The sequence below is a fragment of the Nipponia nippon genome, unplaced genomic scaffold, assembly GCF_047370975.1.
Source record: "Nipponia nippon isolate SJK-2023a ecotype South Korea unplaced genomic scaffold, ASM4737097v1 scaffold_23, whole genome shotgun sequence".
In the NCBI taxonomy this organism is placed as follows: domain Eukaryota; kingdom Metazoa; phylum Chordata; class Aves; order Pelecaniformes; family Threskiornithidae; genus Nipponia; species Nipponia nippon.
The window spans coordinates 6,513,069-6,534,948 of NW_028262340.1; the positions used below are offsets into that span (position 1 = coordinate 6,513,069).

General features: G+C 53.1%; 2 protein-coding genes and 1 long non-coding RNA gene across 4 annotated transcripts in view; 1 reads left to right on the top strand and 2 right to left on the bottom strand.

Annotated features, from left to right (window-relative positions):
- Positions 1-15,770, top strand: part of S100PBP (S100P binding protein) — a 33,249-nt gene extending 17,479 nt beyond the window's left edge. Inside the window, exons 5-6 of one of the 2 annotated variants that reach the window (XR_015705439.1) lie at positions 12,409-12,529; positions 14,645-14,748. Coding sequence is in view for 1 of the 2 variants with exons in the window: in XM_087760718.1 (XP_087616844.1) it covers positions 14,645-14,777 (133 nt within the window). In the remaining variant the exon portion in view is untranslated. Of the gene's footprint in view, positions 1-12,408; positions 12,530-14,644; positions 14,811-15,637 lie in introns of those variants that run through there. The other variant, XM_087760718.1, reaches the window with a different exon arrangement.
- FNDC5 (fibronectin type III domain containing 5) lies at positions 2,657-20,402 on the bottom strand. The gene is made up of 6 exons (XM_087760744.1): positions 20,270-20,402; positions 10,934-11,049; positions 10,431-10,629; positions 8,851-8,943; positions 5,265-5,398; positions 2,657-4,435 (listed from the first exon to the last, which is right to left on the bottom strand). Exons 1-6 carry the CDS (start codon positions 20,346-20,348, stop codon positions 4,394-4,396), a joined length of 663 nt encoding a protein of 220 aa, XP_087616870.1. The 5' UTR covers positions 20,349-20,402; the 3' UTR covers positions 2,657-4,393.
- Positions 14,930-20,189, bottom strand: LOC148055391 (uncharacterized). The gene is made up of 3 exons (XR_015705443.1): positions 19,573-20,189; positions 15,179-19,416; positions 14,930-15,015 (listed from the first exon to the last, which is right to left on the bottom strand). It is a non-coding gene; the product is annotated as an uncharacterized LOC148055391 (long non-coding RNA).
- Positions 20,403-21,880: the final 1,478 nt, after the last annotated feature.

Here is a 21,880-nt window from a genome sequence, read left to right on the forward strand (position 1 = left end):
GGATGGTATAAATAGGTTATATTTAGCAGTTGGTGGCACTAAGTGTGGGGGGTTTTGTCAGTTAAAAAGGACAACGATGTGCTGGAAAGTGTCAAATGGCATCGTGGGGCTGTGTCATTATTGCCACTCAGTGATTCCGCATCCAATGTGTTCAGATCGCAAGCAAAAAGATGGCTTTTCTGGCTGCCAACTTTGCTGACTCCATCTGGGATCTAAAATTCAAGCTGTGTCTTTCCTGGCTCTGTCGCTAATAATAAAGATTCTTCATTTGGAACTTAGTTAAACAAAATTGATGCTGATGCATGAGCTGAAAGAGAATCCAGCTCGCTTTCCTCGAGATGTGTGGGCTAAAGCACTAACAAGTAGGAACATAATAATTTTAATCTATAAGGCCATCAGATGATTTAATAGACAGCAGATTTGTTAGGAAACAGAAGATATTTTAGTCTAACAAGCGTGTTGATCATACAGCTTTTTAACAAATGCTAGAAAGCTGATTGAATTTGGTCAGCTAGGCTTCTGCTTCCAGACCGGCCAGTAATAGCTCATTACGCGTAGTTAGGCAGCTTTTCTGCAAATCTGGGGAAATTACATTTGGTATAACATATGGTATCATCTTCAACTCTCTCCTTGGGAAGTGAAGTCTGACTACTCAGTCAATGAATTGCCGTATTTTTATCAGCAAAATGGATGTGCAGCTGTGACATACGCTTCTGAGTGATGTAACCTTTAATGTCTTTGGCAAATACTGGCATTAGCAGTCTGTTCCTCTCCATTTACATCTCCTCCAGAAAGTCATTACCAGCTGAGATTATACTAACACTTTCTGTCATGTAGGTGTTTCCTCCTCTGATGCTATTGAACTGTCAGGGAATAAAATGCCTAATGTTCTCATTTTCCTCCGAGGAGACAGAGAACAGAGCTTGTGCTGCTGCTTGTTGTACAGAGGGAGGTGGTGCGAAGTGTACGGCGCTGTGTGTTGTGAATTGGAAGGACGTGCTGTGCAGGATTGTTTGCTCCACACCGCCTCCTGCAGCTCCGTTTTACTAAACTCGTGGGGGAGGAATATATTGGCTAAATTGTACTTGCAGGCATAATATTACAGCGCTTGAAAGGATGAAGGCAAGTGGTGCTTAGCTTTAAACATGCACTGCGTATATTGGCAAAGGGTTCTGTTTGCAGTTTCTTGCTCCTTATTGTGCCCATAGTCTCTGCTCGGTTGAGTCTTGGAAATCAACGGGATTAGTCCTCTGCGGCTGCACGGCATCGGCAGAGCCGGCTGGAGGGCTGCTTTCCTTTGCTTTTGAGCTCAGTGGGGAATCGGTTCTTGCAGGGCTCTCTGGGATCCCTGTCATGCCCACTCCCACTTGCTGCTTTTTAGTATTTATTGAAACCTCCCTTTCCTAGCTCCCGCTTCCAACAACCAGTGAAAACCAGCAGTCAGGCAAAAACGTGCGGGGAAATGTGGGTGGCCTTCAGGGTGCGTCTTCTGTGGCCCTACATGACTTTCCTCAGCGCTGTCTTGTCTTGTTTTGTTTTGTTTTTTCTTGATCTCTTCCCTTTATTGACTGTGAAACCCCTCAGGAGTATCTTTTGGCAGCTGGTGATGAGAATGAGGTATTTCTTCTACAGATGGGCTTAGGCTTGAAGTCACACAGGCCCAGAGCCTTAATGGTGTCTGACTCTCATGGGTTACAGTGGAAGTTGGTACTGAAAGAGCAGTTAAAGCTTTGATGGTTATGACTCTCAGAAAAGCAGGTTCTTAAGTAACTTTCTTCTCCTGTAATGGGAAACACCCTTTCCAAAAGCGTGGACTTATTACATCACTTCAATGTGATAGTTGCTGAAAACATTTCCTTTAGGAGAATCACTTGAATTGGATAGCTCGGCGTCCCTCTCTGATGAGTTGAGTTGCTGCCAGCCTACATTTGTTTCTTCTCACTAATAGCATTATTACCTTACTTTTAAAGCCTGCAGTTATGGAACATAAGGATAACCCTTTTACCTCCTGCCACATTATGGTGTGAATGCTTAACTCTGCGCAAACACTGACGCTTTACATTTTAATCCTTTTCTGCAAAACGAGGAGTGAGCACATCTTTGTTAGGAGAGAGTTTAAACCTGTCACTAGGGAACAACATTTACTGTAAAAAAGGGGATATGGTCTGAATTCCCAGGGACAACTGTCTTTAAAAACAGACACACAACCCCCCAAACCCACCAAATTACCAGGCTGAATTTCCTCACTAGCAGGCTTCTGAGGGCTGCTTGCTTGGCTGTCTGCTCTAGGATTAGGAGAGAGCATCTCCCTTATCGTTTTGCACATGCTGTACCATCTGTCCTAAATCTCCCTTTATAGGGGTATGGATTCCAAATAACGTTTCTTTCTTAGGAGATAACAGACACGTCGGAAGAATCTGGCTAGGTATGGCTGTAGTGCTATTTATGTTGCAACCGTTTGTTTTTTTCCCTCGTCCCGCAACCAGAGTGAACTCTGAACCTTTCTGGTTTTCTACACCCAGACCTTGAGGAAAGAGTTCATGCTGTAGTCCCTGGGAAACAGAGGGAAAATCTCCCTGTTCTATTGTGTGTGTTCTGCTCAAAGCAGGCCAAGGTGAAATATTACTAAATTCAGACGTTAAGAGGACACAAGAGATGCCTTTAATCTTTTATTGTACATTATAAAATGTTTATTGCTCTGTCTGTATCAGAGGTGTTGACCTCTCCCTCTTGGTGATGGAGGAGTATGTTCTGGCAAAGGATCCACTGAAGAGACCTTTGGGGTTGGCCTGCCTTCTGAAACCAGCACAAGGGAAGCCCTTGCTTGTTCACCAACATATCTGCAAGCAGACTTCCTAATGCCTTTCTCCCAAATCATCTGTTTTGGAAAGGCTGGTGGCAGTGGAAGAGGAGAGATGGCTGAGTTCGGTTACTGCCAGCCTGTTTCTTTGCAGGGACTTTTAAACCAGGCTCATCCGAGCGCAGGTTTGTTGTAATGAGACTCAAACCCTACTCAGGCCAACCTGTCTTGGTATTTGATGGAACAAGTAGGATCTTACCTCATCCCCTAGTGCATATGGAGTGGTCTTGTGGAGTCATTAAATAAATACAGATACCCCATGGCACACTACAAAGAGAAAAACTTTTCCACGTGATGGACTTGCATCTACCAGCTTCTAGAGCACCAGCAATCCCCGGGATCCTGTCAGCTTACAAACATCAAGCACTTAGAGAGGAGAAGCCCAACCCCTTTTCCGTTCGTCGTCATCCTTTTTATGGAGGACTGCCTCCAGCATTACAACGTCACAAAAATAGTGCAGACAGGACGTGTAAGGAGAACCAGACCTTCCCACAGGAACCTTACTAAAAGAAGCAATTTAAGAACTTAAGCCCTCAGAAAAAGGTCCCTTAGGCAAGAGCCTTTTGCAATAAATAGCTATTGCCACTGGAGACCTTGCATAGCAACCGGTATCGGGAGGTTTTTTTTCTTTTTTTGCTGACTGGCTACATTTTTATGGACCTTTTATCACACTGGTGGTGGACACAGGCCCAGCTGAAAATACCATGAAGAAAATGATTGAAATTATCCTGGAAGCTAAATAACGGCTTCTGGTGTCCCCTCATACTGGTCTGTGCCTCGGTGTTCGGCGTGCCCCGATTATCTGAGCTGAAGAGCACCAGTGCGAGATAGCAGAGACAGCAACGGTGGAGACGTGTGCTGCAGCCTAACTGGAGAACAACCAGGGAATTCTCGCAGTGGGAATGGAAACTGGGGTATGCCTTTTTTCTTTTTTCTTTTTTTTTTTTTTTGTTTTTTAAAAACCCACCCGCAAGACGTGTTACACAACACACATCAATGGAACAAAGCAAGCTGAGAGCACACAGCAGCCAAAATCTGGTTGCTAGTCATGTCTGCAATGAGCTTTCCTCCTTTCTTGCTTGGAGAGGAGTGACAGTGACTGATGCCTGAGCTCACGTTAATACTGTCAAAATGTAGTGACAGTGAGACAAAATAAAGATACAACAAAACCTTGTACATATCCAAAGACGGGAAAACTGTTTGAGAAGACGGAGCGTGAAGGTGGAGAGGAGTGCGTGAGAAGTTGCTCCAGCCCAGGCGATTCATGAGTTCAGTACAGGATCACTGGCAGCAGCTGTCTCACTGATGCTTTTCCATCTTAATTGTTTGGATTTCAGGGGTTTTTTTTTTGCAGGATTTTTCTTTCTGGCCCGATGTTTTGCAGAACACAGACAAGGAGGTGTATGCCAGCAAGTGACAATCACTAGGTCTCTTTCCAAATTGCTCCAACAATATTTCACCTCCCTAGTCATCCAGGCTCAGAGGCAGAAAGTGAGAGTGAGGAATGGAGTCCATCTATCAGATGGCAGGCTGTCACGCTTCAATGATGTTCACTGAGGGCTTGTTTTTTGGAAACTAGAAGAGAAGAGGAGACAAAGGAAGAAAGGATGTATAGGAATTGCAAGAGAGGAGGAAAAAAAACCACATCAGAGATCAGTGCAGTGTGCTGGTCAGGTTTTGTTTTTGTAAAAGTTCTTGTTCCCATCCCCTCAGGATAATGAAAAAGGGCCGGAGTTGAGGCTTTAGGGTTGCGTGGTTCATCCCTGTCTGCTTCTGAATGAGCATGAATTAGTGGGCTATTTCAAATAATAAGTAAATGTGAAGTGGTGGGGATGTGCCAGAGTGCAAGTTGTGAACAGAAACACAAAAAAGTTAAATTAATTGAAATAAGTTGGTATAAATTACAGGCTTGAGTCTGCTTATGTTATGGATATGGCATACCTTTAACGTCACTTGTATTACCCGCCGTGCTCCTGCTGATCAGCTCTTCAGTTAATTGCAGGAGCAATATCCCCTTTACCACATGCCACCTAAGGGCTGCTGTGAGGGTGAGGACCCGAGCAGCTCAGGGACTGCAGCATCGCTCAGTGCATTTTTCTTCCAGAGATGTTCAGATATTTCAGAAATACGGATTGGAATCTCTTTTACTGATGGACGTGCAGGCTAATCCAGAGGTGGGAGCGAAGCGCTGGTGTCCTGATGCGGCTGGGAGGCTCAGACCACTAACGAAGCCGTGGTACTGGCATGCATGGATGTGAAGGGGTGTTTCCTTTCTGCATCCCAGCCGGAGGGAGGAGGCTGGAGTGAGGATGTTTAAGAGGCTGCTTTTTGGGTAATTTAGCTGGAGCCCAGCTGGAAGTTGATTGTCTGCCCTGTCCCCCACTGCGTGCCAGCAGCATCTCACCTTGCTGCGGAGGAGCCCTCCGCTCTGGTGCTCGGGAGTGCTGTTCTCCGAGGCGCTCTTGACTTTCTCCTTGCTGTTATTTGGCTCGTTATCTTTGATGATATCGTACTGTCTGCAAAACAGGGCGATCACCCCTAACAGGAAGAAGCATTAGTGATCACACAAATGAGCTCAGCCCCTGGAGCCTGCAGAGATCAAGAGATCCCTTGCTTCGCAGCCAGCTTTGTGCCTTCTGGTAGGGATCTCAGCAGCATTCACAATTGTTCCTAAAGATCATTTTCTAACACAGCTAGTCAGCCCTCTGGCTGTTTCCTTCTCAATGCCTAATTCTATACTAAACTAGTTAGACAGAAAGACAGAAGATTAATTATATTCCAACTTCGCTGTCATTAAATGGGACAAGTGTTTTAAGCCCTACGTTTGGACTGCGATCAACACTAACTGTGCGGTTAAATGGGATCTTTGCTTTGCAAACACGGGAGCTCCTGGAATTTCTGGTTAATGAATGTGTGCTCTGATCTTGCTCCTGTGGGGTGCAGAGAAGGAGCTGGAGCTGGCAGATGAGAGGCAGGTACCATACCTGCCTGCCTGTGGTACGAGCCAGGGCCTTTTGAGCAGCAGGACAACATCTGCAAATATGCAACAGTGACGGCAGCAAAAGCTGCCAGTGGAAATTTCCTCCCACACACGCAGGCACATGAAGAGAAAAGCAGGGGCAGCCATGACACATAAGACAACTGCAAATGTCTTTCTCGGAAGCTTTTATATGCCATTTTGACCAAATAACTTCTCTGCCTGCGGATTCCAAACACAGAGGTTAAGCAGACCCAGGCAGATGCTGCTTCTCCCTTCCTGAAAAATATTCCAGCTCCCCTAATAGCAAAACGTGCGTAAAGCTTTCACCAGATCATCGCAAACCGCTTTATAAAGCGAGGTGTTGTTATGGCAGCTGCCCCCAGGTATTACTGATAAATGCAGCGGTCCAGATTCTTTCTTGCGTATGTGAACAAATGGCTGATCCTAGGAGAATCGGTTAACGTCTGCCACAGTCACACCTTCTGTGATTTCTGATGGTAAAACCGAGGCACAGAGAAGCAAACCACCAGAAAGACAGAGAGCACAAGAGCTTGGCTCTTGTCTCACTTCAGAGCCCTGGGCACAGCCCGGTTGCAGTTTGCATTTGCTAAACCATCGTCATACATTCAGGTTATGGCCAGGCAAGGTTAAGGGCTGTATGTTGAGACTTTGTAAAGAACCCACTAGATGTAGAGAGATTTTCCCCCCACCCACTTGCCTTTTTAAAGGTAAGTCATCTGTCTAGAAGGGAAATCTGGTATTAGCGAATTCTTTGTTCAGACGCTGATCTGAGTTTTAGATTATACTACAGTGGGAGATGAATCAGTTGTTCAGTTGCTTCGTGTAATTATTCATGATTGTGTTTACTGGCAGGGTATTTAAATTTGAATGTGCACAGCTAAAACTTGACATAAATGCCGAAAAGATCGTGGACCAGGGGTTTTGGAAGCCTTGTAATTTAGTTTAGGTTTTCATTTGGTTATCGTCTTTAGCAATAATTGCTGTCCAGTCTCTGGAAATGCAAATGATGCTCGGTAAACTCAGGACTTTCCGGGGCAAAAAAATATTACACGTGGATCTGATTCTGTGTCACCTGGATTCACTTGAAAGAAACCTTGCAGAACTGCACAGGACACAGTTAATCCCTCCGTCCCCCTCTTTTGTGACAGATCTCAATTCAGATCAGTGACTGATTTCTTCTTCAGTTCTCTCCTTGGAGGTATCTCATCTCAGCAGAATCTAGTATAAATGGGCCAAATCCTCTGCTGGAGTAAACTGATGCAACCCCTATCAATTCAGGACTGTTACAGTTTACAGCAGCAGAGATGACAGACCACCTTACATCTTAAAGGACGTAACGTTATGCTCACTGCTGAAACGACAAGTTGGCAAAGTCGTCAGCCTCAGTACTATTGTGGTGGGTTTCTCTTCTGACCGAGGAGAATTCTCTGTGCGACTGTTTACGCACTCTGTGTGTGGAAAAGCGGTTTGCCTGGGACAAGGGGACTAAATACGGAGTGCCAAAGGATGTCTTTCATGGATCGCAGGTTTACCACAGCGCTAATTTCCTGGCCTGCCAATTTCCTCGGGTCACCTGAACCATTCTCCTTTGGGCACCATGCTCTGTGGCTCGCAGGGAGCAACTGGTGTTTCATTAATGTTTTACGTTGCAGCAGGAGCAGCAGCTGACTGGCAGCCGGGGGAGGCTGGGGCTCTAAATAGAAAACAAACGTGCAAACTTTATTTCCCATTAACTCATGCATGTAATTTCCAAACGGAACAAGCTGACGGGCTAGCTGCAGCCACTTCAGACATGCTAAGCTGATGGAGCAGGAGTCAGAGGCATTTTCCTCTCCCTGTTTGCTAGTTTAAAACATATGAGCGAGATCTGTCCTAGGCACAATTTGCTATAAGCTCTATTGAAACATGGTCCCCAACTCACGTGGGAAAACTCTTGGTTCTCTTTGGAAATTTAATTTCTATATTTGGACATATTACGGAAACTCATAGTGAGGGGTCTTCATATCGAAGGACATTTATCTGATGCTCTGTTAGAGGCTGTGTTAATGTCCGTGCCTAGCTATGCCCATCGCATCCCACAGCAAAGTGGCCCTAGGATGGCTTTACGGCATCTCCCACAGCCCCGGCTGCTCTCAGCTGCAGCTGGGCATGCGGTCTTGCTTATAAAATCATATACTGCAGTAGCTGTCTTGTAGCAGAGCCTCCGCTTGGATTAAAAGGATTAGTGGCTGCAAGGTGTAAGGAGGACTAGGCTGGAATTTCAAAAGATTGCCAGAAGTTTGGCTCCAAAGCACCCTTTTGGATAGCAGCTTCCAGCTCGTGCTAGTCCTTCCTCCTCCCACCGTCCCAAGCTCATGTAGACTTTTCCTTCCTTTTGGTTAATATGTTTCTGCTAATGTCCCTCCTCTCCCTATTAAATACTATTCTTTGTATTTTAATAGTGGATGGTGAGAGGATCTGGGTTTATTGGTGTTTTCATGTTTGGGGCCATTTGTTCTTTCAATGCTTCCATTATTTTAATAGATTTTGAAGTGGGTTTTGGCGTATATGTAATAGTGGGTGTTGAGAACGAGACTTTTAAATTTCTGTTTTGCATGAGAGTAGGAGTCTTATAATAGCCAGATAATTACAGTGACCTGTATCATTTGAAGGGCTCGAGGCACCCTGTTGGATGGCTGAGGGCATTATCATTAGTGCGTTCTGGAAAAATTGAGATTACAGGATTAGCCATGGGGAATTAGGCAATTGGTTCATCAAGTCCATTACCTACTTCCTGCTGGACCAGATCAAACCACTGATTCACCTGCTTTTGGCACTGCCCGACTCGTGGTGCTGCAGAGGGAACCGAGGTGCCCTTACAGCTGAATATACAGGACTCTTTATGGGAGGAAGGGTTTCTTTTCAGGTCTTACATGATTACACAGGCAAACCAAGCAAGCCAGCAGGCCCTAGGGTTGTTACGTGCTTTCGACAGAAAGATTGAACTGACCTGCCCACATAAACAACACCACAACAATGATGAGAATTTCCCCCGCTCGCAGCTGTTGGTTTTTCTTCGCCATCTCCTTCATTGTCACCTCATCTGCACAAGGGGAAAGAGAGATCGTGAAACCTAACCGCACGGCTCGGGCTGCACTGGACACCGGTTTAACGGTGCCCTTGCCTCAAATCATCAGTGCGTCAGGGTCAAAGCTAACAGGGAGAGAGTCCTCGCCTGTCAGCCGTGCCAGCAGCACGAGCTGCGCTTTGAACTTGCAGAGCATCAGCTGCTCTGCAGCAACTGCCCCTGACAGCCTGCAGGAGATGGGGCGAGGGAGGAGCGGTGAGCCAGGGTCGCCAGGCAGTTACCGCAGAGGAGCTGCCATGGGGTAAGTCCACATGTTATCTGGCCCCGTGGCGGCTCGCTCTGCTCTGGCTCTGGTCTCTGTTAGTGCCGTCTGCGCCTGTCACAACGCCTTGCATGCTTCAGCAGTTCCTCTCCCAGCTCAGGAGTGTGGAGCCTGGCGTGATATTTTTCAGTGGAGCCATGGGATTTAGAAATGAGTAGAGCCTTTTTGCGGGGTGTAATGCACCTCCTTGGCTTCAAAGCACTAAGAAGATTACAGTTCAGGCCTCCAGGGAGGGAAGCAGTTCTCCTCTTAGTGCTTTCAGAGGAACAGCAATTCAGTATTTACAGACACCAAATCATTTTAGCAGAAAGAGTCAAGAGCTCACAACATCCTAGGAACCACGGCCAAAAGCCCTGCAACAGGCTGGGTCCTCAGTAGGCAGGCAGTAACCCTTTATGTCCCAGACCCCCGGACTCCCTAGCCCTTTTTGTAGCAGAGATTCTTGCTGACAGAAAACCTTCGACAGTCTGGTTTGGCTTAAGAGGAACAAGTGAAGGAGCTGCCAGTGAGGAAGTGCCTGATTTCCTCCACGGAGATATTCAAACCCAACTGGATATGATCCTGGACAACCTGCTCTAGCTGACCCTGCTTGAGCAGGGGTTTGGACTAGGTGATCTCAAGAGGTCCCTTCCAACCTCAGCTTTCTGTGATTCTGTGATTTGGCAGAAATACCTGAAATGTAAGAAGAGTGGCAATCTCTGGGTATATTTCCCCCCCACTGTCCTGGAATCCAAGCTCAGGAGGCTCAGCGAATCCCCCCGAGTGCCCTGTGAGCACAGTGGTGGTGTGCCCAGTGCCATCCAGGGGTCTATTTCCCCATGTGTTCACAGGCTGCTCAGGAATTTTCCCTGGCATTCTCCACTTGCAAGGTTACTGGACACACAGCTCCCAGTCTGGAAACCTTCTCCTCCTCACTTTGCCTGTTAAATCTCATCTGAAATGGGAGAAATGAACAGCCAGCCTTCGGCAGCATGTCCCTGTCGCTTTGTGCACCCATCAGCCTCGTCTGCTGGGTACGCTCAGGGCATCCCGCTTGTCCACGTGGGGCTGGGAGAGGGCGCTCAGCCCTGCCTGTGTTTAACCCCGCTATTCTCACTGCACAGGACACTGCTTTCCTCTCTGCGGAGCCCTGCGCTGCCTGGGCGTCCCAGGGGCCACATAGGAACTCACCCACACTTGCCTTTATTTTTAGAGGCTAGTTTCTCAGCTTCCCTGGGGGTCTTGAAGAGGACTGGCTCACTGGCAGGGCTCTGGCCTTGGATGCTGATGGACTGGACATGCACAATGTACTCAGTGTCCTCCTCTAGGTCCCAGAGGGCACAGGAGCGGGTGGTGGTGTTCACCTCCTGGATGAAGCGCAGCATCCGCACGTCCTTCTTCTGGAAGCCGAGAGAGGAGAGCACAGAGTGGTGGAGAGGCCTCCCGTGTGCACTGCTGTCATCTAAGACCACTGCTTCCAGCCCTGTCCGCCACGGACGTGGAGACCGTCGGACCCTTTCCTCTCTGCAGCTACCAATACATGAAGTGCTGCTGCAAAGAGGACGGGAAGCCAAGTTCCCTCCCAGACCACGAGGGACAGGACGAGAAGGAATGGGCTTAAACTGCAGCAAGAGAATTTGGAAACTGAGGGGACCTGGGGTGAAGATGAACATGACCGAAACTGGGTGACTGTCGGCACCATACCTGTTGGGAAATTGCAAATCCAATGACAACTTCATCTTCCAGAACATCCCAAGTCACAACGGCTGAGTTGGCTTTCAGGTGTTTGACTGTGACATTTACTGGAGCCGACGGGCTGTCTGCAAGGAGGGAGAGCAGAGCCTTTACAGAGGCAAAGTCACAGCCGCAGGCGGGAGACAGAGCAAGAGCGAGGAAGGGAGCGGGAAAGGACCTCGTTCACGGTCCTTCCTGGGTATGGTTCTGGATATGGGACCTGGAAATTGCAAGTACTCCATGTCTTAATTACCAGTGAGATCTCTGCTGAGAACATGAGTTGCATTAGACACGTGTGAAATAACTGACCCTTGGGAAGAGTTTCTTCTGACAACACAGCAGACCACCGAGTAGCTCATTCATCTCTTCCGTCCCAGCCACGTACCACGTTTGCTCTGTTGTTTCCCATTACAGTCTGACAGTGACAGCTGGGAGGAAACGCAAAATCTGCCTTGGAAGTATGAAAACTGAACGCTTTGATGAGCACTCTGGAGGTTTGAAATGCAGGAGTAGTAAATGGGAGTGTTTCTTTTGCTTTTCCCTGTTAGTTTGACAGAAAATTTTTTTATACACGTTTTGCAGCTGATGGGCTGTCTCTCAGATGGTCGGAGGATGTCCAGCAACCATCCGCTTACAGCTAACAGGACAGAGCATGCTGCAACAGCACCGACGGACCGCTGTAATGTGAAAAGGGCAGGCCATGAAAGCAGTAGCCCAAGGCTCCGTGTTCATTCCCTACTCCAGAGCGCAGCTGCATTTCCAGCTGCAGGGTGGATCTGCGTAGCTGCCAGCCTTGCCAAGGAGAGCTGGGCTCTGATGCACCAGCTGGGCTCCTGCACGCCCTCACCGGGAGCCTCTTCCCGAGGGAGCTGCACGGTGCCAAGCCCCTCTTGGCATCCCAGGGGGAAGGTTTTACCTTGTAGGCTTGGCCCAGTCCTTCCAGTGCTCGGTGCAGCAGGTTGGACTCCTGTTCCCTCTCCTCTGGTCAAATTTAATTCACAATCTGCAGCTTGTGCCCCGAAGCCAAAGGCAGTAAATGCTAACGAGACTGCTAGGACTCTGACTATCCCCAGGAGGTCAGTAGAGTGAGAAGGAGTCATTTTTTCTGACTCTCATCAAAGAATACTACTTTCAGTGCTTTGTAACCATTGCACAACACTGCCCTGCTGGGGCTGGGGCTGGGGCTGAGGTCAACAGTAAAAGAAGGATGCATGTGTGCACGTCTCCAGTAACACTTGTTGGATTTATAGTCAGTCCCAGCCGCCTGAATGCGGCCGAAAATATTCTAGCTGTAGTGTCAGTGTCTCCTAACAACTGACTTCACTCCTGGTGAATGTTCCCCTGGGAGCAGAGAAAATAACAGGAGCACAAAATTCCCCGGCTGAAGGTCAGTGCTGTTCCACGCTTAGCAGAGCGATGACCTTATTCCTTTCTCTCCTCCCCAGACAACACCCAGAGTCCAGCCTTCAGAGCCCTTCCTTCTAGCAGATGGGAGACCCACACCCACCCGTGAGACCCTTAGGAACAGGATGTCTGGAAAAGCCGTTGGGATCCAGACTGATTCTAGTGAGTCCTTCAGTGAGGAAAAAGATCGCTGAAAGGTGCACGGATGAGTTCACACGAATTTGGGACTTTAGACAGAGGAGCAGCAAGCAGTCCTGGTCTCCAGGATTTCACAGGGGGAGGTATCCTCCCTCTCTGGAGTAGATGATCAAGTCGGTATTGACCCAGAGCATTCTCATCTCTCAGGGGCTGGCCTGAGGCAGTGGTCTCCAGCCAGCTCTCGGAGAATGGAAGCATTTATCCTCCTCACCCTCCACTGCAGCAGCAGGGCCAAGGACAAGCTGACAGATCGTCCTCCTCAGCCTGAGCACCAGTCCCTTCTGGACTCAGCTCCCTGCTGGGACACAAGGAAGGGACGTGGGTCTGCAGCTCTCCACCTTCCCCCGTGACCGAACCCGTGTGCCAACAAGAGTAGGGTCTAATTTTAGGAAGGGGCAGTCAGCAGACGGGAATGCGTACAGGGAAGGTCTGTGAGTCATGCCTGATGAATTTGCTAGAACATACGGAGGACATGACGGAGTTGAGAGATGGAGACAAAACAGTCTCCAGCTGCAGCCAGGCACTTCGCCCTTCTCAGAGTACAGCTGTACAGTTAAATCCCGGCATGGTTGTCTTTCCCAGATATTTTTAGGAGCTAAACTTTTTTTAGGAGCTAAATTTTTTTCAGGAGCTACCACTGATTTACCCAGCTTAGGCTGAGGAGGCCTTTGAAAAGAGATGAATTAACCCCACAGGAACAGAGAGCAGAGTCTCGGGGAAAAAGCTTCGGGCTGGGAAAAGGGAATGTACGGCACAGCCCACTTGGTGCCTGAGTCCCCTTTGAAATCTGTGACCTTGAGGGAGGCACAGCATAAAAAGTGTCTGCGTTTCCTGATGACCTAAAATGTGGGGGCGTCGGAAAGACCTAGCAGAGCTGGAGAAGAAGAGCGAACAACCTCTCTGGGAATTGGTGAGAGGGTGGAGGGCTGTGAGGCAGAAGGGAAGCACTCGGCAAAGCCGCAGCCCAGGGCTTGGCGCCTGCAAAGCAGGACTCTGAATGTAGGCGGGGGCGAAATCAGCTGGTCTGGGTGGTCGAGAGCACTCTAGAAACCCCCCGTTGTAGTAATACCTGAGAGACGGGGTAGCTGAAGTCAGCAGATGATACAGTGAAATCTAGGACAGCAGATCTGAGCGTGCCTTTCCTTTCACTACCACAGATGAGGAGCAGCTACACATAAATCAGTGGTGTCAAACCAGTATAAAAGTGATATGAAAAGAGAATTAAGCACAGCGTTTGACAGAAATACAAAGCCAGGAAAATGAGTTTCCTGCTCCCAGAGCTGAATGAATAATTTGGAACCAAAATTTTAATCTGTGAGGATGCTTTTCTCCTCGCTCCCAGGAGATGCATGATGAGATCATGACTTTCTAAAATCTAATCACTGTTCCAAGATATTCCACACCGCTTTTGGCTCCCTGGGCCAATTACAGCTCTTTGTAGTGCCAACCCGGCTGAGGTCGAGTGCAGAAGATGTAATTTCTGTTTCCCAGCTGGCTGTAGGGGGTCAGCATCTCTAGCAGGGCCTTGAGGTGCCAAATCCAAACGTTTGGTTCCTTCTAGAGTCACGTACAACTCCTGGAAACTTTGCTTCTGTGCCTGTGGCGGCCAGGGAAGCCGCTGGTGTTCTGGGAGCAGGCACAGAGGGTGGGATGGCCCCAGGGGCCGTTCCTTCCCTGCTGCGAGCGAGATAGCAAGGAACATGCTGTGCATCAAACCCTGCTCATGCACGTTTACTCCAGAGACGCCGAGGACAGCGCATCCCCTGTCTGGTCTGTAAGGGACCCATATGGTGCAAGATTTCTGGTTTAGCAGTTTAGCTTCATCCCAGTGCAGAGGCCGCGATGCCTGCTGGAGCAAATCACACATTGCAAACTGGCAGAGGATCTGTTTGGCCAAATTTGAATTAGAGCTGTGTGTTAGGATGAAAAGTTGCTCTCGTTTTCATGTCAGCAGAATTTGCAGCCCCCTCCTTAAGGGGAGGCCCTGATTCATCGAGAGGAAATCATGATGATTTTTAAATGTGAATGGCTGCTTCAAAACTGGTCATGCTTAAACCATGTCTTATTTCCTTCCCACAGGGACCCTTCATCAGGTGAGTCGCAGTCCTGCATCCCCAGGGCCGTGTGTCCCAGCCCGGCCTCGCTCCTACCCACCTGGGGCCCTTTTGGCAAGAGCAGGTCAGAACCGCCTCCGCACAGCAAGGAGCCATGAGCGATGAAGATTACCCTTAATCCCCTCTTAATGGTGAGAACTCCTTCTAGCCTCTCATTAAACGCTTTGCTGATTATTAATGGACTTTTATTTGAGAGAGAGAGAAAAAAAAAAACCAACCCACACTTTACAGTTTTGGGCTGATTCCTCCCTGGCTTTTCATTGTCGACACAGCAGCTGCTGGCACAAGGCAGAGGAAACCACCCGCCTGCCCCTTGTGTTGCCTTCACCATCGGAGCTGTAGCGTGGATGGGACGGGGAGGGAAAATGAGAGGGAAGAAGGTTTGTCTCCATCCCGCTGCTGCGAAAGGCGGGCTGCTGATCGAGGGCGGTGGGGTGAGCAAGGGGGGTGTCCAAGACACCAGGGTGCCTTGCCTGGCACCTCTAGGATCAGGGGGTACCTAGGCCACAAAGACATGGCTAGGAGATGCTCAGAGCTCCCGGCTCCTCTGCCACGCTCCCTCTCCTTCCTGGCGTGTCTCTCTCTTGTGAAGCCACTCTCGGTTTGCACCTTCTGCCATGAGCTCTTTACGGTGGGGCTGGGGGTGAGAGCCAACTTCTGCCTTCAGCCATGCAAGCTGCTGGAGGAATTATTGCTCAGAGTAAGAGGAGGAATCTGTGGAAATATCATACCCGCATCCTGTGGTCAGCCCACAGGTTTGGAATTAGAGCCTGTTCCTGGCTTTATCTCCCCAGGCAAGGGGCCCAGCCTCCCCCCAGATCTGCTCCTTCTGAATTCAACTGTCCTGGAAACTCCAGCTGCTTGGAAGTGCCTGGAGTGAAGTGCAGTTGCTTCCTCCACGGGCAAGGGTACGCTGTAGTCACAGCATTTTCCGATTCAGTTTGCTCCTCTCCCACAGGCAGCCCCTTTCCTGCTGTGAAAGGCCCAGCTGCTTCAGAGCCCCTAGGACATGGTCCAGCGAGCAGAGCGCCTGCCGAGGCTCTGAAGCGGCTCCTTCGGTGCTATCCACCTGCAAGCTGCCTGCCCTTTCCTGCGGGAAGCGGTGAATGTCAGCCTTAAATCCCAGTAGCCCTTTGTTCCTGCACAGCAACCTTCCCTGCGGACACGGGAGATGGAAGGACACGACCTGCAAGGGGAAGGAGCGTCCCGTAAGGTCCCGTGTGATCCTCTCCGCAAAGCACTGCTGCCCGCTCCCTGAGCGTGGGCACAAAAAGACCTGCTTTCCCTGCCTTTCTGAGCCTTTCTTTGCTCTCCCAGCATGGCTCTCTTCAGTGGATATAATTGCTTGTCAGCTTTATGGGGTATGTAGGAAGGACTGACGTGCTGTTCAGCTTCCCCGAGTGTTTTAATGAAGGGAGCCTGCGGGGGAGTGGGAGGGAGCAGGGCCCACCGCTGCCATCCCGCTCCCGGTCGCATGGGAAGTGGAGCTATTTGCTAAGCTCTGAGAATTTCAAAGAGCAGAAAGACCAACCGGGGGTTCTTCAGTCTGGGAAAGAGGTAATTATTTCCTGCTGACCGCCCACTCCCCTGTACAAACGGGATATTAAGAGGCCAGGCCCCTCTCACCCCCCCCAGCCCTATCGCCCATGCCTCAGTGAGTGGGTGCCCAAATGTCCGGGTGGAAATGCTGTCAGGGAGGACGGAGCCCTTTCAGGGAGCACGGAGATGCTCTCTGTCTCCAGCCCAGCTATCAGGAATTCCTTAGGGCAGGAAGAAGGGGGATTTCTACTTTGGAGAATGTCCCATGCTGCCAAACCTCTGACTCTCTGAGTCCCGAAGCCGGGCAGGAGTCGGGCAGGAGTTGGGCAGGAGTCGCTCAGCTCTCACCAGTGCCATGACTTGGGCTTTAACGCTGCCAGCCCCGAGCAGAGTCATTGCCCTGGCACGTTTTATCCAGGACCCGAATGTCCGGGGAGGACTGGGTACCACGGTCTTTTCTAGCTCTTCTCAGCCCACACCTACATGATATTAGAGAAACAAGAGAGAAATCGGTCAGAGGCAGAGGGTCTGGAGTTTCCCGGACGGCCACTGGATGCCGGTGCCCAGACCGCTCCCGGGAGTTTGCTGCCTGGTCCCGACCCAGCTCTGCTCGTGTATCCAACACTGATTTTTACTGCACACATAAAGATTTGCATGCTTCGGTGCTCAATACATTTCTGCTTTTAACTGAATTATACTTGAGTCAAGCCTTAATTTGGCCTCTGGGTACTGTACAAACCAGGAGGGGTTTATTTGACAATAAATGCCCAAAGGATGAGGGTACCGGTACCTGGGTACCGCTCCATGAAGGCTGCTTTTGGATCCTGCCATGGTTAACGTGTGCGAGCGCGTCCCTCTCTGGGAGGGATCTGCGTTTTCCACAGGTACATTCCCAGCAGGAGACAGCGTTTGGAAGAGGATGGCACAACCTTGGCTGCTTTGCACACCAACATCCCTGCTGAGGGGCTGACACGGAGGTTAGAAACCTCCATATTTCAATTAAATCTCTCCTACACTGAATGCAGAAATCAATAAAGTGCTTACGCCATCCGTCAGCTGGCCAGGAATCTCCGTGGCCTCCGTGAGACGGGAAGGGGCTGGAGTGGGTTGGTTTGCCATCTCCAAATAGCTGCCAGACCGATCGCTGCTGTCTCGTGCATGCTGAGCCTCCCGCTCACTTCTGGGTTTGATCCTGCCAGACTTCAGGTGAGCTCAGTTCCCCCAGCTCGGAGGAGGAGGTGAGCGTGCCCGGCGAGATACAGGTCGGGAAAGAGCATCTGCAGCCTGGCTGTCACCTTCGCTTTGCTCTCCTTCCCCCCGCCGCTGGTGGGGCTGTCTGGGGAGGAGGCGAGGATGGAGACCAACCTCAGCGGAGGAAGAAGAGCCTGGTTTGCAGAGCGGCTCGGGGTGTGAGAACACACAGGAGAGGCGCAAAAGCACCGAGCTGCTTTAAAGCTGAGCAGCGACCAGATTCCAGCCTGGTGGGTTTGGCCCCTTTTTGGGCAGCAGAGGTGGCGGAGCTGCTCAGGGGTTGCTTGGACTGGAGGCCGGTGAAGGCTGAGAGCTGGACGGGGCCCGGAGCTGTGCCGGAGGGTGAGGTTTCACCTCCGCCTGAGCAATGTGCTCTCCTTCCCCTCCCGCTCGCAGGAATAAACCTGACTTGAGCTGCTCTACAGGCAGGCACCTTGCAGGGCTGCTGTTGGCCCTAGCAAGTTGCAGGGGCCGTGACCTATTTTGGGGTCTTTCATCATCATTACGCAGCATCACCCTGCTGATCTTCAGCCCTTAACGGCAGCCCTGCGCCACCCAGCCCGGCACAGTTCACCTCCCTCGTCGTTACCGCGGCCTAACGAGGAGGGGGCTGCTGGCACCTCGGACCGCGCGGGCTGGGCAGGGCAGGCCGTCCCGCTGCCAGAGCAAGCGCTGGGGCAAAATTCAGTTGTAGTTCTGACTTGCCAACCATCCCGAATGTTTTCTCGTGCAGGCAGCAGTAGGAGGGAGGTGGAGGGCTTTACCCGCGCGGCGCTGGTGGGATGCTGAGGGCTATCGGAGAGCGTTAGTGTGGAGGGGATTTCTCAGCTTGTCCTGGTCCTGCCTCCTCGCTCACCTTGGCATCACCTTGCCAAAAAACGGTCCTGGCTGGCCAAAGCCCCCTTTCAGAGCAGGGTCCGTGCTCTGCCGCTCGCTCCCCAGCCCTCGCCGCTGCCTCGGCAGGGGGGATTTGCACCGTTCCTCTCCTGGGGACAGCAGCTTTAACTTGCACAACAGGCATTATTTAAACCCACACGCATGAGCGCTGGGTCCGAAGGGGAGGCACCGCCAAGCCTCCATCCCTGCCTGGCCCCGCTGGGGACGGTTTCCTCTCCACGGGCTTTCCCAGTGACTCTTGGCTTGCACACCTTGGTGGCCTTGTGGCCACATCGTCGGGCAGAGCTGGGGACCCAGAGCTGGTGGTGACGCTGCCGCTACCTCTGTGTGACCTTGGGAAAATCACTCCATCCCCTCATTCCTCTTTTCCCTCTCTGAAAAACAGGGACAGCACAAGTTCACTGCCTCGCCGGGGCGCAGGGAGAGCACATCGCCACCCTTGGCGAAGCGAAGCACAGAAAGAGGAGGCAGCGGGGGTGCGTGGCACAGCACCAAGGTCACGCAGCTTCGGCAGAGCCCGGTACCGGTCCTGCCTCCCCGCCGCCCGCCGTAGCTGCAAGACGGGGCGGTTATCCGTGCTTCCAGAGCTGCCCGGCGCCTAGCGTGGCACGGACGCCTTACGGCACAGAAACGCTGCCGGTAAGACAGGAGCAGGAGGCGATTTTGGGCAAGGACACAACTCCATGTTTACTCTCAGACGCTGACTGAGGTGATTCAAGGATAAGGAAGAGCAGGGGAAGTGGCCTAGTTTACAGAAAATCATAAGGGCTGTTACAATTGCAGACGCCTCCATTGTGCCGCGGCGCTTTCCCCATCGCTCCCTCCTTTTGGGAATGTTTCATTAATCCCCGTCAGTTGTGAAACGGCAACTTCAGAGTGCCGATGTCTGGCACACGCGTGTGTCGGAGCCGAAGGCATTCGGGGGGTTGCTGCAGCCCCAGCGCAGGCAGGACGAGGGCGAATGTAACTCCGGCAACTCCCGGGGCTGGCTCGGGCGCAGGAATTTCCACTCCCCGGAGCTCTGCAACCCTAACAGTCACCCCCAGCCTCCTGGAATGTAAGATATTCTGGCAATCAGCGTTTTGCAAATCAAAGCAGCTGTTCCACCAACATCTTGCAGCCAGGGAGGGAGACAGCCCTCCGGCTGGCTACAAGGAGCCGGGGAGGGCGTCTGGCTCGGGCTGGGAAGCACCCACCAGCACCTACCGAGACGTGGCACCCGTGCACAGGGTGCTCGGGTGAAGGCTGAGCACGTCCTGGTGGCTCCAAAATTAGAGCTAGCTCATGGGGACCTTCGCCTTCCCGAAAGATCCCCCGCTTCAGCTCGAAGGGGCCTGGTTTGCCGTGGCCGGGATGCGCTGTGCCCCACGGAGAGGTGGCTCCCGGCCGTGCCTGGCTGGGCCCCGGGCGGCCCGGGGCGAGCAGGCGTCGGGGAGGGGGATGCCAAGGCTGACGCGCCGTGGCGTTGGCAGAGCGGATCCGCTTTGCCTCCTCTGCTCTAGTTCAGCCCTGCGGCACGAGCAGGGGCAGGGGCAGGAGCGCCTTCGCCTCCCCCGTGCCCGGCGCTGGGCAAGGGGCTCTGTTTGCCCTCCCCGAGCCCCTCTTTCCACGCCACATTTCCACGAGCCGCCTTCCCCAGGGCCGCCTGGAAGCGCCCACGCTGGGACACGGGTGGGAGCGAGACCTCAGCGCTTCCCAAGACTGGGGGCCGTGTGTCCGAAATCGCCCGTCTCTTCCGAACCCAATTCCCGACAAAGTCCCGGCCGGCGATGCCCCCCCGACTCCGTCCCCTGGGCGCAGCCCTGCCCACGCTGCACCCACCGCTCCCACCCGTGCTCCCCGCAGCCTCCCCCCCCCCCCCCCCGCCCCGGGGCAGCCCCTCCCGGGGCCCGGCGGCCCTTACCTGCCTCCACCGGCCGCAGACCGGCGTAGCTGAAGCAGAGCAGGAGCGCGGCGCCGGTGCAGCCGAGGAAGGGCTCCATCCCCCGCGGCCGCCGCGCCGCGCCGGGCCGAGCCGCTCCGGGCCGGGCCGGGCCGAGCCGGGCCCCGCCGGCGGCGCGTCCTGCGGGCGCGGCGGCTCCGTTCAGCACCGCGGAGAGCGCCGAGGCCCCGGTACCGCCGGGGCCGCCCGGGACCGCAGCCCGGTGCCGGCCGGTGCGGTTGGGCTCGGCACGGCTCGGCTGGGCTCGGAGCCGCTCGGTAGCGCCCGGCTCGGCTCGGTTCGGTCACGGTACGGCTGGGCTCGGCCGGGAGGCGGGGGCGGGCGCGGCCCCGCGGAGCCCCGGCTCCGCCCGCTGCAGCGCCGGGCAGCCCCGCTCCGGTCCCTCCCCCGGGCCCGGGGGCGGCGGGACGGGGGCGGATCGGGCCCCCCGCTCCCTCAGCCCGGCCCCGTTCCCTGCCTCAGTTTCCCCGTCCCGGCCCCTCCCGCCCCCGCCGGGCTCCCGGCCCACCCCCGGCCCAGCCCTCCCGGGGGCTGCTCGCCACCGGGCCCCCCGGGCCACCGGGGGAAGAAGATGGGCTCTCACCCCGAGGCCAGCCCCCCGCAGGCAGCAGCGGTGACATTTTTACCGCCGGGGTTTCACGCAGCCCTGCGAGCCGCCGGGCTCTAAATTCCGAGGTAACGAGGATTAGATGAGCTTCTGGAATTAGCCGTGCCTCCAGGTTAATTAAGCCGGCAGCGCGCTGATTTATGGTAACCAGCCGAAGGGAACAGAAGCCGTTTCCCCAGCACAGCGATCAGCCGCCAAAGCCTCTGACGCCGGATGGGGGGACCCTGCTCCGGCCACCGCAGCCGCCGCCGAGCCCTCCGCTGCTCCCCGCCAGCCATGAGGGTCCGGCTGCTACGGCCCGGGGTGGCCCCGCCAGCTGCGGTGGCCGCAGGGTGCCAGCGGGCAGGGCCTACGGGTCCCAGCACGCCCGGACGGGTCCGGTTGGGAGCACCCGGCCACGCTGCGGGAGGGAGGCGGCGGGGTCTGGGCCGTGTGTCTGGGCAGCAGCGCTCGCTCGCTGTCTGTCTGGCCCGGGCATTTATCTGCTGCCGCCTGCCAGGGAGCGCGGGGTGGCCTGCGGGCTCCCGGGAGCATCGCTGGGGTCCTCTCGCTTACGCTGAGCCTGGCCCCTACGGTTTTGTTTATGGACTGGTGGTTGCTCTCCGCTCTGCACCAGTGGCGTCAACAGAGCCACGCCGGACAAAGTGGGGAGTGAAGCAGGCGTGAGGGGCTTGGCGTTGGCAGCCTCTGCCGCCTTCCCCTTCCCGTCCTCCCGCGGCGGTGCTGGGGTCCCTCAGGCCATGCACAGCTCCGCTTGCGGATCACGGTGAGGGATGCCCCAGAGGAGATCCTGCAGAGCTCCCAGTGTCTCCCCATGAACCAAAGCCCCTTCCCCGAGAAGCGACAGGCACCCATCGCCCGAGAGAGACCCAAAAAGCCTCTGCCAGAGCCAGGAGACAACCCTGCCCTGCCAAACCCCAGCCCTGGGCCGTTCCACCGCTCTCTTTCCTCAGCCTGAGATGATG